Source organism: Oncorhynchus keta, chromosome 7 (genome assembly GCF_023373465.1).
Source record: "Oncorhynchus keta strain PuntledgeMale-10-30-2019 chromosome 7, Oket_V2, whole genome shotgun sequence".
Lineage (NCBI taxonomy): Eukaryota > Metazoa > Chordata > Actinopteri > Salmoniformes > Salmonidae > Oncorhynchus > Oncorhynchus keta.
The window spans coordinates 32,665,604-32,683,044 of record NC_068427.1 but is presented as its reverse complement, the minus strand read 5'-3'; the positions used below and the strand labels follow the sequence as shown (position 1 = coordinate 32,683,044).

The 17,441-nt window shown below is 42.1% G+C and overlaps 1 protein-coding gene across 2 annotated transcripts in view; it reads right to left on the bottom strand.

The window, feature by feature from the left end:
• Window positions 1–17,441, bottom strand: part of LOC118386317 (SEC14 domain and spectrin repeat-containing protein 1-like) — a 52,906-nt gene that overhangs the window by 17,460 nt on the left and 18,005 nt on the right. For both annotated transcript variants that reach the window (XM_035773978.2, XM_035773979.2), the window contains exons 6-7: window positions 14,671–14,784; window positions 375–488 (exon numbers count right to left, since the gene is read on the bottom strand). In XM_035773978.2, coding sequence (XP_035629871.1) covers window positions 375–488; window positions 14,671–14,784 — 228 coding nt within the window. The remainder of the gene's footprint in view (window positions 1–374; window positions 489–14,670; window positions 14,785–17,441) is intronic.

Genomic DNA, 17,441 nt, shown 5'->3' with positions numbered 1-17,441 from the left:
GAAGGAAAACACTTTCGTAAGTTGTGTGTCATACAAAAAATAATGCAAATATGGACACAGGCAGAGAGGAACTCAACTTGAACTTACCTTCCTCAAACTATGAGGCTGATTTTGACATACAAGATGCAATATACTTTATTGCCACACAACCAAGGTTGGTGGTATTTGTTTGCATTTGTCTGTATTGTTATGGTGTTGATGTAAACATTGGTAATATGTACATTAACTTTATAAGCAAGTAATCTGTCAAATCATAAATGTCTTTGATCTCATCCAAAGCCATTATTATCCGAGTTGCAAATCATTTCCAAATCAAATGTGTTTAAACAATAATTGTACAGTCACATTGGGGATGTATTGCAATGGCGAATTACCAGTCTTTTGTTCACCCAGTCTATGTGATCGTACACCAGACTTCCCCCAAACTCATCAGTAAGCTGACAGGGCTCGATGTAGCGTGTGAGCTTATTGGCAGATACCAGAATGACCTGGAACAGAGGAGTGGGAGAAAGTAGTTTTTTATTTACATATATATATTTTTATCTTCACATTTTCAAACAGTACATTCATATTTTCCAACATTTGGGTGAGGTTTTATTCTCGCCTGAGTAGCCTCGTTTCACTGCCAAAAATAAAATGAAACCATCTAGTGTTCAGCGACATAACACAATGTCAAATACAGGTAGTCCTCTCAAATAATTAACATCCAATCACATTAACCGTTACTCTCTCGCAGGAAACCTTCACTCTTGCGCACATTTAGAAACGAAACAAGACCATTTGAAAAATAAGCCATGGGTGTTTTTTGAGCGAGAATAAAGACGACTTTCGAGTAGTAAGACATATATAAAAGCAACAGATACCATTAATAAGAAGGGGCTAGAAGTGTCTTATATGGTGACCTACAGAGTGGCTAGGACAGGCAAGCCCCATACTATTGTGGAGGACTTAATTCTTCCTGCTGCTGCGGATATGGCTGGGACAATGCTGGGGGAAATGGTCCAAAAAACTATACAGAAAATGGATCCATCAAACAACACTGTTTCAGGACGCATCAATGAAATGGCAGGAGATGTTTTGAAACAATTACTCGCATATAAGCCAGTTAATTACATGCATTGCAGCTGGATGAGTTAACAGACTTGGTGGGCCTGGTACAGCTCCTGGTATATGTCCGTTATGTTTATGGGGCATCATTTAAGGAAGACACCCTCTTCTGCAAACCACTGGAAACCAGGACAACATGAGAGGATATGTTTTAAGTACTGGACATCTTTGACATCAAATGGACTTGGTCAAGATGTGTTGGTATCTGTTCTGATGGCACAAAAGCCATGACAGGGAGACATAGTGGAGTGGTAATGTGTGTGCAAGCAGTTCCTCCCGATAGCAGTTGGGTACACTGCAGCATCCACCAAGAGGCTCTTGCTGTCAAGGGATTGCCTGACAGCTTGAAAGACATTTTGGACACTCCAGTGAAAATGGTTAACTTTGTTAAAGCAAGACCACTGTACTCTTATGTAGGTTCTGCATTATGCAATGATATGGGAAGCAACCATGGAAAAGTGGAAAGTTTTGATACGTTTTTTTTTCAATTGAGAGACGAGCTTAAAGTTTTCTTTACTGACCATCATTTTTACGTCTGCATGATGAGTTTCTCAAACAACTGGCCTATCTGGGTGATAGCTTCCAACACTCTACTCAGCAAATTGGATGCAGTCAATCACAGTGCCATCCGATTTGTCACCAAAGCCCCATATACTACCCACCACTGAGACCTGTATGCTCTCGTTTGCTGGTCCTCGCTACACATTCGTCACCAAACCCACTGGCTCCAGGTCAACTATAAGTCTTTGCTCGGTAAAGCTCCGCCTTATCTCAGCTCACTGGTCACCATAGCAACACCCATCTGTAGCACGCGCTCCAGCAGGTATATTTCACTGGTCATCCCCAAACCCAACACTTCCTTTGGCCGCCGTTTCTTCCAGTTCTCTGCTGCCAATGACTGGAACGAACTGCAACAATCACTGAAGCTGGAGACTCATATCTCCCTCACTAACTGTAAGCATCAGCTGTCAGAGCAGCCTATTTATTGCCTTACCTCCTTACTTCATTTGCACACACTGTATACAGATTTGTCTATTGTGTTATTGACTGTACGTTTGTTTATCCCATGTGCAACTCTGTGTTATTGTTTTTGTCGCACTGCTTTGCTCTTTCTTTGCCAGGTCGCAGTTGTACATGAGAACTTGTTCTCAACTGGCCTACCTGGTTAAATAAAGGTGGGGAAAAAAGAAGTCCTGAATGATCTGAATCTAGGATTACGGGGACTCTCCTCAACTATATTCAATGTGTGGGACAAAATTGAGGCTATGGTTCTGTCTGCATTAACAAGGAAAACACTAAGGTCTTTCCATCATTGTATGATTATTTTGTGTGCAAATGAACTCAAGCTTACGGACAATGTCAAATGTGATATAGCGAAGCACCTGAGTGAACTGGGTGTGTAATTACACAGGTACTTTCCCAAAACAGACGACACAAACAACTGGATTCGTTATCCTTTCATGCCCTGCCTCCAGTCCACTTACCGATATCTGAACTAGAGAGCCTCATCAAAATTGCAACAAGCGGTTCTATGAAAATTTTATTTAATCAGAAGCCACTGCCAAAATTCTGGATTTCCTGCCTTTGCAAATCGCTCTGTTAAGACACTGATGCCCTTTGCAACCACGTACCTATGTGAGAGTGGATTCTCAGCCCTCACTAGCATGAAAACTAAATACAAGCACAGACTGTGTGTGGAAAATGATTTAAGACTGAGGCTCTCTCCAATACAACACAACATTGCAGAACATTGCAGAGTTATGTGCATCCTTTCAAGCACATCCTTCTCATTAACCTGTGGTGAGTTATTCATAATTTCTGATGAACAAATAAGGTTTTATATGTAAGATGGCTAAATAAAGAGCAAAATGATTGATTATTATTATATTATTATTTGTGCCCTGGCCCTATAAGAGCTCTTTGTCACTTCCCACGAGCCGGGATATGACAAAAACTCACACTCATTCTATTGTTTAATAAATGTATCGTATTGTGTGTGTGTGTGCAGGCTTACAATGAAGGCAAAAAATAACATTTGAGAGTGCGCTGACCCTGGTGCTAGAGGGGGTACGCAGATGGAGGTTGAATGTTTGAAGGGGTACGGGACAATAAAAGGTTTGGGAACAACTGCTCTATGGAGTCAGAGCTGATTAAATCACCAATGGTACAAATATTTAATTAATCATCACTAATCCCCTCCAAATGCAACATTCACTTGACATTTAGAAACAATTGATCAAGCAGGCAGGACAAGGCCTAATCACAGCTGGTGGTCTTTTTCGATTATGTCCTCTCGTACTGGGTAAAGAAAGTCATCACATGAATGCTAAGAATTCAGAGACAACTCTAGCACCCCTCTTCGACACGTCAATGTGGACATTCAAGTAAGACTTTCTCTAGAATCTGGGAATGTGGAATAGGAATCTGGGAGAGGCCTATGCAGACATGTCTCTCTCTAAACAAAGCCTGTTCGCCTCCACAGCTGTTTCTCCTATCTCTCTGACTCATCTGTCCTCCTGCCATATAGGCTTGTTACAGGCCCGTTGGTTCTGGTTCACGCTCTCTCTCACACACGCAGACGCACACGCACACTACAGGCCTGTTCAGATGTATCACGTGGATAAGAGGTAACAGTTGTCCATACAGATGAGAGAAACACCAGACCTGGGTTCAAATACTACTGCAAATATTTCAAATACTGTGAGCTTTTGCTTTAGCCTGCCTGGAGTGACAGAAGGCTGGAGTTTGCGGTTTTGCAAATATTCTATTGGTTCCATTGCGCTAGCGTATCTAAAATGAATTCAAATAGTGTTTGAATGCAGGTGTGATGAGCACAGCGAGTCAGCCTACCACCACCTGGGATAGGCAGCACTAGGAAATATTTCTGACCTCTACACAAACACAACCTGGATACTTCCTGTCAGAGAGAAGGAACATATTTTCATCAGGATTTCCAAATAACTTCACTTCTAGTCATCACTTATGGGGTTGTAGCTTTTCACCCGTAGAGATTTTGATATCTGCCTGTCTGATGTCATGTGTGGGTGTGTTTTGTGGAGATGTAACTGATATATCTGGCAGCCATACCTGGTTGTTTGGAGTACAAATGTTGTACATATGAGTGTAAAGCAAGAAAAAAAGATGTCTTGTCTTATTCCTATGATGTGCTTCATCACCAGTCTATGCTTTGAATATTACTCAGGGAAAATCAGATATTACTCATCCTAACCTGTACACAGAGAAATCACTTATACTCCCCTCACCAGAGAAGATTAAAGTGAGAGCTGCTGCAACATCAAAATGTATAAAGGGATAAGTGAGAGCTTAAGCCCAAATACGAGTGAACCCTCTGTATCCCAAATTCTCAGTAGTCTACCCTAATACAGTGCCTTGCGAAAGTATTCGCCCCCCTTGAACTTTGCGACCTTTTGCCACATTTCAGGCTTCAAACATAAAGATATAAAACTGTATTTTTTTGTGAAGAATCAACAACAAGTGGGACACAATCATGAAGTGGAACGACATTTATTGGATATTTCAAACTTTTTTAACAAATCAAAAACTGAAAAATTGGGCGTGCAAAATTATTCAGCCCCCTTAAGTTAATACTTTGTAGCGCCACCTTTTGCTGCGATTACAGCTGTAAGTCGCTTGGGGTATGTCTCTATCAGTTTTGCACATCGAGAGACTGAATTTTTTTCCCATTCCTCCTTGCAAAACAGCTCGAGCTCAGTGAGGTTGGATGGAGAGCATTTGTGAACAGCAGTTTTCAGCTCTTTCCACAGATTCTCGATTGGATTCAGGTCTGGACTTTGACTTGGCCATTCTAACACCTGGATATGTTTATTTTTGAACCATTCCATTGTAGATTTTGCTTTATGTTTTGGATCAATGTCTTGTTGGAAGACAAATCTCCGTCCCAGTCTCAGGTCTTTGCAGACTCCATCAGGTTTTCTTCCAGAATGGTCCTGTATTTGGCTCCATCCATCTTCCCATCAATTTTAACCATCTTCCTGTCCCTGCTGAAGTAAAGCAGGCCCAAACCATGATGCTGCCACCACCATGTTTGACAGTGGTGTTCAGAGTGATGAGCTGTGTTGCTTTTACGCCAAACAAAACGTTTTGCATTTCTCCGTCCCAGTCTCAGGTCTTTTGCAGACTCCATCAGGTTTTCTTCCAGAATGGTCCTGTATTTGGCTCCATCCATCTTCCCATCAATTTTAACCATCTTCCCTGTCCCTGCTGAAGTAAAGCAGGCCCAAACCATGATGCTGCCACCACCATGTTTGACAGTGGGGATGGTGTGTTCAGAGTGATGAGCTGTGTTGCTTTTACGCCAAACAAAACGTTTTGCATTGTTGCCAAAAAGTTCAATTTTGGTTTCATCTGACCAGAGCACCTTCTTCCACATGTTTGGTGTGTCTCCCAGGTGGCTTGTGGCAAACTTTAAACAACACTTTTTATGGATATCTTTAAGAAATGGGTTTCTTCTTGCCACTCTTCCATAAAGGCCAGATTTGTGCAATATACGACTGATTGTTGTCCTATGGACAGAGTGTCCCACCTCAGCTGTAGATCTCTGCAGTTCATCCAGAGTGATCATGGGCCTCTTGGCTGCATCTCTGATCAGTCTTCTCCTTGTATGAGCTGAAAGTTTAGAGGGACGGCCAGGTCTTGGTATATTTGCAGTGGTCTGATACTCCTTCCATTTCAATATTATCGCTTGCACAGTGCTCCTTGGGATGTTTAAAGCTTGGGAAATATTTGTGTATCCAAATCCGGCTTTAAACTTCTTCACAACAGTATCTCGGACCTGCCTGGTGTGTTCCTTGTTCTTCACGATGCTCTCTGCGCTTTTAACGGACCTCTGAGACTATCACAGTGCAGGTGCATTTATACGGAGACTTGATTACACACAGGTGGATTGTATTTATCATCATTAGTCATTTAGGTCAACATTGGATCATTCAGAGATCCTCACTGAACTTCTTGAGAGAGTTTGCTGCACTGAAAGTAAAGGGGCTGAATAATTTTGCACGCCCAATTTTTCAGTATTTGATTTGTTAAAAAAGTTTGAAATATCCAATAAATGTTGTTCCACTTCATGATTGTGTCCCACTTGTTGTTGATTCTTAACAAAAAAAATACAGTTTTATATCTTTATGTTTGAAGCCTGAAATGTGGCAAAAGGTCGCAAAGTTCAAGGGGGCCGAATACTTTCGCAGGGCACTGTATGTATGGTTTGTTTTTATAAAATTAAAGCTTTACATAATGTCATACTCTGGTATGCTGGTACGCTGGTATGGTGAACATGAACATAATACGTCCTAGCTCCAACCAACTGCATCAGACGCTGCAGAGACATGACTGCAGAGACCTGACTGCAGAGACCTGACTGGTGTGTGTGTGTTTGTCACACGCTGAAACCAGAAACCTGACTGGTGTGTGTATGTGTGCGTGTGTGTGCATCGCAAGCTGAAAGCAGAAACCCTGACTGGAAGGCTGCCAGCCCCTTGCACACATCCGCAAGGTTAGCCGTAGGATGCTAAACACATACTCCATCAAAAAACACCACTACCATCAACCCTGAAAGACTACAGTTGAAGTCGGAAGTTTACATACACCTTAGCCAAACATATTTAAACTCCGTTTTTCACAATTCCTGACATTTAATCAGAGTAAAAATTCCCTGTCTTAGGTCAGTTAGGATCACCACTTTATTTTAAGAATGTGAAATGTCAGAATAATATTAGAGAGAATGACTTTTTTCAACTTGTATTTCTTTCATCACATTCCCAGTGGGTTAGAAGTTTACATACACTCAATTAGTATTTGGTAGCATTGCCTTTAAATTGTTTAACTTGGCTCAAATGTTTTGGGTAGCCTTCCACAAGCTTCCCACAATAAGTTGGGTGAATTTTGGCCCATTCCTCCTGACAGAGCTGGTGTAACTGAGTCTGGTGTGTAGGCCTCCTTGCTCGCACACGCCTTTTCAGTTCTGCCCACAAATATTCTATAGGATTGAGGTCAGAGCTTTGTGATGGCCACTCCAATACCTTGACTTCGTTGTCCTTAAGCCATTTTGCCACAACTTTGGAAGTATGCTTGGGGTCATTGTCCATTTGGAAGACCTATTTGTGTCCAAGCTTTAACTTCCTGACTGATGTCTTGAGATGTTGCTTCAAAATATCCACGTAATTTTCCATCCTCATGATGCCATCTATTTTGTCATGTGTACCAGTCCCTCTTGCAGCAAAGCACCCCCACAACATGATGATGCTGCCAACCCCGTGCTTCGCGGTTAGGATGGTGTTCTTCGGCTTGCAAGCCTCCCCTTTACCCTCCAACCATAACGATGGTCATTATGGCCAAACAGTTCTATTTTTGTTTCATCAGACCAGAGGACATTTCTCCAAAAAGTACAATCTTTGTCCCCATGTGCAGTTGCAAACCGTATTCTGGCTTTTTTATGGCAGTTTTGGAGCAGTGGCTTCTTTCTTGCTGACTGGCATTTCAGGTTATGTCGATATAGGACTCGTTTTACTGTGGATATAGATACTTTTGTACCTGTTTCCTCCAGCATCTTCACAAGAAGATGTTCTTTGCTGTTCTGGGATTGATTTGCACTTTCGCACAAAAGTATGTTCATCTCTAGGAGACAGAACGCGTCTCTTTCCTGAGCAGTATGTCGTCTGCATGGTCCCATGGTGTTTATACTTGCGTACCATTGTTTGTAAAGATGAAAGTGGCAACTTCAGGCGTTTGGAAATTGCTCCCAAGGATGAACCAGACTTGTGGAGGTCTACAATTTATTTTCTGGGGTCTTGATTTTCGCATGATGTCAAGCAAAGAGGCACTGAGTTTGAAGGTAGGCCTTGAAATACATCCACAGGTACAACACAAATGATGTCAATTAGCCTATCAGAAGCTTCTAAAGCCATGACATAATTTTATGGAATTTTCCAAGCTGTTTAATAAAGTCACAGTCAACTTAGTGTATGTAAACTACTGACCCACTGCAATTGTGATACAGTGAATTAAAAGTGAAATAATCTGTAAACAATTTTTGTAAAAATGACTTGCTTCATGCACAAAGTAGATGTCCTAACCGACTTGCCAAAACTATAGTTTGTTAACAAGAAATTTGGGGAGTGGTTGAAAAACGAGTTTTAATGACTCCAACCTCAGTGTTTGTAAACTTCCGACTTCAACTGTAGTTTGAGGAATCAACCCTGAAAGACTAAATAGTAAGAGGAATCAACCCTGAAGAACCACATAGTTAGAGGAATCAATCCTGAAGAACCACATAGTTAGAGGAATCAATTCTGAAGGACTACAGAGTTAGAGGAATCAACCCTGAAGAACTATATAGTTAGAGGAATCAACCCTGAAGAACCACATAGTTAGAGGAATCAATCCTGAAGGACTACAGATTTAGAGGAATCAACCCCGAAGGACTACAGAGTTAGAGGAATCAATCCTGAAGGACTACAGAGTTAGAGGAATCAATCCTGAAGGACTACAGAGTTAGAGGAATCAATCCTGAAGAACTACATAGTGAGAGGAATCAACCCTGAAGAACCACATAGTTAGAGGAATCAACCCTGAAGAACCACATAGAGGAATCAAACCTAAAGGACTACAGAGTTAGAGGAATCAACCTTGAAGTACTACAGAGTTAGAGGAATCATAATGCTAATGTTATGTCACGGGTTTGTCTTGCTTTGGTCTCTTCCCGGATACACACACACAGGAACACAACACAGATGCATGCACACACAGAGTCATCATCGTGCTGCAGAGAAAGCAACACATGATTTTAATTCTGATAATTTCTCACACGCAGACTGACTTGACTCCTTGATACATACTAGATGTTGAATTGAAGTCTGTGCCCAGTGGGATATGACTAACAAGGCCAGGTAACACACACGTGGCTCGCACAGACACACATTTTCTGTTCACAAGTGCATTTATTTATATGGCGATTAGCTTCCAAAGACGAAGGAAAAAAACAGTCTGATGGTTATAGTGAAAATTGGGATGGCAGATTGGGCAAAACTTTAGTCACACCTCCGAAAGAGAAGAGAAGCAGAAAGAAAATCAAAAGTGAAAACACACCCTTCCCTTCTCTTCCACAGCCCAGTATGTATCAATTACATCTGGATTTTATTTTTTATTTTTTTTATTTCACCTTTATTTAACCAGGTAGGCTAGTTGAGAACAAGTTATCATTTTCAACTGCGACCTGGCAAAGATAAAGCATAGCAGTGTGAACAGACAACACAGAGTTACACATGGAGTAAACAATTAGCAAGTCAATAACACAGTAGAAAAAATGGGCAGTCTATATACAATGTGTGCAAAAGGCATGAGGAGGTAGGCGAATAATACAATTTTGCAGATTAACACTGGAGTGATAAATGATCAGATGGTCATGTACAGGTAGAGATATTGGTGTGCAAAAGAGCAGAAAAGTAAATAAATAAAAACAGTATAAAAACAGTATGGGAATGAGGTAGGTGAAAATGGGTGAGCTATTTACCTATAGACTATGTACAGCTGCAGCGATCGGTTAGCTGCTCGGATAGCTGATGTTTGAAGTTGGTGAGGGAGATAAAAGTCTCCAACTTCAGCGATTTTTGCAATTCGTTCCAGTCACAGGCAGCAGAGTACTGGAACGAAAGGCGGCCAAATGAGGTGTTGGCTTTAGGGATGATCAGTGAGATACACCTGCTGGAGCGCGTGCTACGGATGGGTGTTGCCATCGTGACCAGTGAACTGAGATAAGGCGGAGCTTTACCTAGCATGGACTTGTAGATGACCTGGAGCCAGTGGGTCTGGCGACAAATATGTAGTGAGGGCCGGCCGACTAGAGCATACAAGTCGCAGTGGTGGGTGGTATAAGGTGCTTTAGTGACAAAACGGATGTCACTGTGATAGACTGCATCCAGTTTGCTGAGTAGAGTGTTGGAAGCCATTTTGTAGATGACATCGCCGAAGTCGAGGATCGGTAGGATAGTCAGTTTTACTAGGGTAAGCTTGGCAGCGTGAGTGAAGGAGGCTTTGTTGCGGAATAGAAAGCCGACTCTTGATTTGATTTTTGATTGGAGATGTTTGATGTGAGTCTGGAAGGAGAGTTTGCAGTCTAGCCAGACACCTAGGTACTTATAGATGTCCACATATTCAAGGTCGGAACCATCCAGGGTGGTGATGCTAGTCGGGCATGCGGGTGCAGGCAGCGATCGGTTGAAAAGCATGCATTTGGTTTTACTCGCGTTTAAGAGCAGTTGGAGGCCACGGAAGGAGTGCTGTATGGCATTGAAGCTCGTTTGGAGGTTTGATAGCACAGTGTCCAATGACGGGCCGAAAGTATATAGAATGGTGTCGTCTGCGTAGAGGTGGATCAGGGAATCGCCCACAGCAAGAGCAACATCATTGATATATACAGAGAAAAGAGTCGGCCCGAGAATTGAACCCTGTGGCACCCCCATAGAAACTGCCAGAGGACCGGACAGCATGCCCTCCGATTTGACACACTGAACTCTGTCTGCAAAGTAATTGGTGAACCAGGCAAGGCAGTCATCCGAAAAAGGAGGCTGTTGAGTCTGCCGATAAGAATATGGTGATTGACAGAGTCGAAAGCCTTGGCGAGGTCGATGAAGACGGCTGCACAGTACTGTCTTTTATCGATGGCGGTTATGATATCGTTTAGTACCTTGAGTGTGGCTGAGGTGCACCCGTGACCGGCTCGGAAACCAGATTGCACAGCGGAGAAGGTACGGTGGGATTCGAGATGGTCAGTGACCTGTTTGTTGACTTGGCTTTCGAAGACCTTAGATAGGCAGGGCAGGATGGATATAGGTCTATAGCAGTTTGGGTCCAGGGTGTCTCCCCCTTTGAAGAGGGGGATGACTGCGGCAGCTTTCAATCCTTGGGGATCTCAGACGATATGAAAGAGAGGTTGAACAGGCTGGTAATAGGGGTTGCGACAATGGCGGCAGATAGTTTCAGAAATAGCGGGTCCAGATTGTCAAGCCCAGCTGATTTGTACGGGTCCAGGTTTTGCAGCTCTTTCAGAACATCTGCTATCTGGATTTGGGTAAAGGAGAACCTGGAGAGGCTTGGGTGAGGAACTACGGGGCGGAGCTGTTGGCCGAGGTTGGAGTAGCCAGGCGGAAGGCATGGCCAGCCGTTGAGAAGTGCTTATTGAAGTTTTCGATAATCATGGATTTATCGGTGGAGACCGTGTTTCCCTCAGCCTTCTGTGCTCAGTTGGGCAGCTGGGAGGAGTGTGCTCTTGTTCTGACTGTAAGTCGCATGGACTATATTATATTATTATTATTATTATAGGAGGTGCTCTTGTTCTCCATGGACAGTGTCCCAGAACTTTTTGGAGTTGGAGCTACAGGATGCAAACTTCTGCCTGAAGAAGCTGGCCTTAGCTTTCCTGACTGACTGCGTGTATTGGTTCCTGACTTCCCTGAACAGTTGCATATCACGGGGGCTATTCGATGCTATTGCAGTCCGCCACAGGATGTTTTTGTGCTGGTCGAGGGCAGTCAGGTCTGGAGTGAACCAAGGGCTGTATCTGTTCTTGGTTCTGCATTTTTTGAACGGAGCATGCTTATCTAAAATGGTGAGGAAGTTACTTTTAAAGAATGACCATGCATCCTCAACTGACGGGATGAGGTCAATGTCCTTCCAGGATACCCGGGCCAGGGACCGTATTACATACAAACAATTACTCACAAACAAACATGGGTGAACAGAGGGTTAAATAATGAACAAGTATTTGGGGAATTGAAACCAGGTGTGTAAGACAAAGACAAAACAAATGGAAAATGAAAAGTGGATCGGCGATGGCTAGAAGGCCGGTCACGTCGACCACCGGACGTCGACCGCCGAACGCCGCCTGAACAAGGAGAGGGACCGACTTCGGCGGAAGTCGTGACACATATTCATGCCAGATTGGTTCTGGGTAGTAGATGCCATAAAGGTCAGCCAACCACTTAGTTCAAAGTTCAAAGATATTTAATTCCTCAATAGTAAAGTTCAATGAATACCCGATCCACCCGATCTAAACTAAAGTAGGTCAACTTTAATTTCCAAGTATTTCCCCCTAATTCCCTTTCATTTCCAATGCCAATAAATTGACCACCTCAGCCATCCAACAGAGCCATCTGGTCTAGCAGGGGAGTTATAGTGAGGAAGAACTAGAAGGAACTGCTGGTCCAGATCAACACAGACATGTTATAGTGAGGAAGAACTAGAAGGAACTGCTGGTCCAGATCAACACTGACATGTTATAGTGAGGAAGAACTAGAAGGAACTGCTGGTCCAGATCAACACAGACATGTTATAGTGAGGAAGATCTAGAAGGAACTGCTGGTCCAGATGAACACAGAACTGTTGGAGCAAAAACGACAAGAAAGACCTCTACTGAGCAGTCTCTGTATTAGTGTGTTCCAGGACACTCTTTCCACACACACACTTGCATATATAAACACTCACAAAGACTAAGGCACGCACACACACACAATCACAGACGTGCATGCACGCACACACACGCACGCACACACACACACTGGGCTGACATGCTGAAGACAGTAATGTTATACTGCAGCCAGCATCTGCTCTTGATATACATTACTGTTGCCAAGCAACATGATGACAGTGTTAGTCAACGCTGAACGAGACCATACTGTAGACAGAAAGTCAGATTAACTACTACTACCAGGTATTCCTGCTTCATACTTCCATTACTATCAGACAAACTAACATGTATCCATACTCCATACTTCCATTACTATCAGACAAACTAGCATGTATCCATACGCCACACTTCCATTACTATCAGACTAGCATGTATCCATACTCCATACTTCCATTACTATCAGACAAACTAGCATGTATCCATACGCCATACTTCCATTACTATCAAACTAGCATGTATCCATACTCCATACTTCCATTACTATCAGACAAACTAGCATGTATTCATACTCCATACTTCCATTACTATCAGACAAACTAGCATGTATTCATACGCCATACTTCCATTACTATCAGACAAACTAGCATGTATCCATACTCCATACTTCCATTACTATCAGACAAACTAGCATGTATCCATACTCCATACTTCCATTACTATCAGACAAACTAGCATGTATCCATACGCCATACTTCCATTACTATCAAACTAGCATGTATCCATACGCCATACTTCCATTACTATCAGACAAACTAGCATGTATCCATACGCCATACTTCCATTACTATCAGACAAACTAGCATGTATCCATACGCCATACTTCCATTACTATCAGACAAACTAGCATGTATCCATACGCCATACTTCCATTACTATCAGACAAACTAGCATGTATCCATACGCCATACTTCCATTACTATCAAACTAGCATGTATCCATACTCCATACTTCCATTACTATCAGACAAACTAGCATGTATCCATACGCCATACTTCCATTACTATCAAACTAGCATGTATCCATACTCCATACTTCCATTACTATCAGACAAACTAGCATGTATCCATACGCCATACTTCCATTACTATCAGACAAACTAGCATGTATCCATACGCCATACTTCCATTACTATCAGACAAACTAGCATGTATTCATACGCCATACTTCCATTACTATCACTCTGTTGTGAAGGGACTTCTAGCACTAAAATATAAACAAGGAATACTAGCTACATCTCTCCCATCTCAGAGAACAAACATAGAAACTTGAGGAGTGTGTCCCCCGCCCCTCTACTAAATTTAATTCCTTCAGGGGGTATAGGAAGAGATGACAGAAGCCATATGGGAGGTTGAAATGGAACACGATGCATGAATATTTAATAAGACATATTAATCTAGCGCTGAGAAAATGGTGACTTACTGCCATAAAGTTCTACCTTCTAAATCACCACACAGTGCACTTAAAAAAGTATAATGATGCCATGCTGTCTACCACAACAGACCTTGGTCACCTATCTATCAGCCGCAATTGACAGAGAGCTTAATTTGCCTAGTGGTCTATAGCATATGGTCAGCAATTCCTCAGGGGTATGTTAGTGATTGATAGGCTATATTTGAGGGCTGTTGTAGAGCACACAAGCACAAATAATTCATCAGAAAATCCCTAGCCATTGCAATAACAACAATCAAATGTGTTGGCTATATAGCACAAACAGATCTGGGCCCGAGATAAAGAACAGCATTGCTGAAGGGGTTCACAACACAAGGCCAAATATAATACTGACTGAAGCAAAATAAAAAGCATCATCTCTCTATCTCTATCAATTTGTATGCCGCCCAACCACCAACATAGAAAATCATTGGTTTGTGAAGGAAAGTAAATTCAATTCTGGTCATAATCTGTCCCTCTGGGAGGTGAAGGCGGATAGGATTCTGCTGCTCAGAGATATAACATTATTAGGAGAGAGTGAGGGGGGAGAAAGAGAGGGAGAGATGTAGAGAGAGAGATGAGCGAGAAGGGGGCTAGAGAGAGAGAATGAGAAAGTGAGATAGAGACAAGACACTCACCTCAAAGCCTAGTCTGTCCTTCTCCTTCCAGAAGCAGAAATGAGTGACCTTCTTGTCCCAGAATTCATCAGGCTTCACCACACACACCAGGGACACCTCTGCTGGAATCACATTCTACAGAAAATGGGATGATATCAAAATGAAATACTATTTCTTTAGCAAAATGGTATAGGCTTTGGGTGGTTAATTGGACACAGAAATAAACCGATAGGTTTATGTAATGTTAACATACAGTTACTGATGGTTTATAAGATGTTTGTAAGTAGAGTTTCAAATTGAATGACACTGGTATACTCTATCAAACAAAAAAAAGTGCTATCTAGAACATAAAAAGGTTCTTCGGCTATCCCCAAAGGAGAACCCTTTGAAGAACCATTTTACCCATGTAAAAACCATTTCCACAGAGGGTTCTACATGGAACCCAAAAGAGTTCTTTCTACCTGGAACCAAAAAGGGTTTGCCTATGGGGGCATCCGAAGAACCCTTTGGAACCCTTTTTTCTAAGAGTGTAAAAATATATAAATATATATAACCCTGTAGTGCATCACAGTTTTCATGACATCCTGCAGGAATTTCCCCAGTCAGTGGCAGGCAGATTAGTGTGTCAGACAGAATGTATATTTCATACTGTCATCCTATCTATTCTGGTCCTGTTTCTGCAGAGGTCTATAGATAGCAGGGGACTGTATAGCCAATCTGCAGTGACAAAACCAGGTCAGGGCAGAATGCAGACTGGGTTCAAATAGTTTTTGAAATCTTTAAAATACTTTGCTCTCGCCTGCCTAGCCTGCCAGTTTTGGGACTCTACTATTAGTTCATTAAGCAAAGGAAGCTCAACCAGGCACAGCTAAAATATTTGGAATAATTTCAAATAGTATTTGAATCCAGGTCCGGGGCAGGCAGACTGCAGACTACAGCAGAGACAAACAGAGCTCAGTCAGGAGATCGATTAGACTACTCTTCTTCAAACGTAATCAGCTTAGATTCCCTTTTGTCTTAATTACTTTTCACTTGACTGCTGGGGATGGATTTGATCTGAGATGTCTATTTATTTTATTCTTTTATTTTATTTGCCAGGGACCATGCATAATGCATATTGCACCATATTTAACTACATAGCTCATCACTGTAATGTTTTATGGCACAGACAGAATGCAACATCTGGGTTGGGACCACCATTTTATTTCTCCTCCAAGGCTCTTTGTCACGTTCTGATTGGCAGAGAGCTGTTAATGTGGTGGAGGTAGGCCAAGATGGTTCCCCTGTGGCAACTTCATGTCCACGTCTGTCTGCTTCTCACTCAGACATCTGCTCCTCTATTGTATACTGTGCTAATTAATCATTAGCCTTCTACTGCAATGGGATAAATCAGGGTCACACAGAGTGCTTCTTGGTAGTCTTAAACAAATCTACTTTGAAACAAAAGTATACATCTTACACACACAGTTACGGGCTTAAAAAAATAAGACTCCTGTACCATGTCAGATATAGAGTTGACATTTATTCAATTTTGAGTTTGCATCCCAATACTATACTTTATATACATCACAGAAGACTGAAATATAACAAAACTGCTTGACATAGAAACACCATATTTTCACTTTATAAAAACATATATGTTTATGAATTATGAAAAATATTAATAACATTCCACCCATGGGGCCACTAGGTCATTTGACTGCAGGAAATGGCTACATCGTCACAGTCATGAATATTCACAGGGATAATTAAAGATAAAGAGACATGGGTTTTAAAGGGTTAAATCTGCTGAACATTGTTAAATAGGCCATTGGGAACAGAATCCTCATGTGAAAGTATTTTTATATCCTCACTCTAGGACTGGGCGTTATATCGAATTAATTTGAATTAATGTCTTAGCGTGATGTTCCAAATGCCTGTATCATTTTGTTGTGCCATTTATCTTTTTGGCCTCGTCTCCTTCACTCCATCTGTGCTGTGTGCACCTTCCCACTCACACACAGACACCAAGCCCCTCCCCCTGCCACTCAGAACAACCACAATGAAAGATTAGAACTCAGATATCTGACCCGAGCCCGACATTATACATTGGGTTGGGAAGGGTAAAGGTCTGTTTTTTCATCAATAACTAAGGTACGGGCAGGGCTCGGGTATCAATACATTGATCACTAACATTTTGAAGCTGAGCCATTTGCTCGTGCTCTGCTGCACAGTACAGTCATATCTGACTAAGATCATAACATGATGTCAGAAGTGATTCAACCTCGTCAAATATAAAACAGGAGAGATTATTTCACAGAAAATAATAATGTTCCTTGAGTTTAGAGCGGCAAAAAGTAGCTAACAGCTCACTGCTGTCTCATGTCTCGTCCTGGAGCAGAGCAGCCTAAACCGAGCCGTTGCTATAGATACTCAGACTCAGAGCGCCATGACCTGCCTGCTCTCAGACAGAAAGTGACAGAAAGAGAGGAGCAGCTAATGGATTTACTAATAGAGGAGGTTATTTCGGGTTTCGGGCCGGGCCAGGCTTTACATTTAGTAGATGCAATCGGACCTGGGTAGGGTAGGGCCTGAATGTCGCAGGCCTGGGTAGGACTCGGGCTTAAAATTCATGCCAGTGCAGGGCTCTACTAAAAGATCACTTCTTCCTCTCTTACCATAAGCAGTTTCAACTCGCTTTTTGCATTTGAGGTTTGGTTCAACAGAATCGGTCATATGGACACCGGAACACATTAAGATATTATTTTACTGTAATAGACAAGAACTTAACTTTTTTTAGCGATACCCTTTTT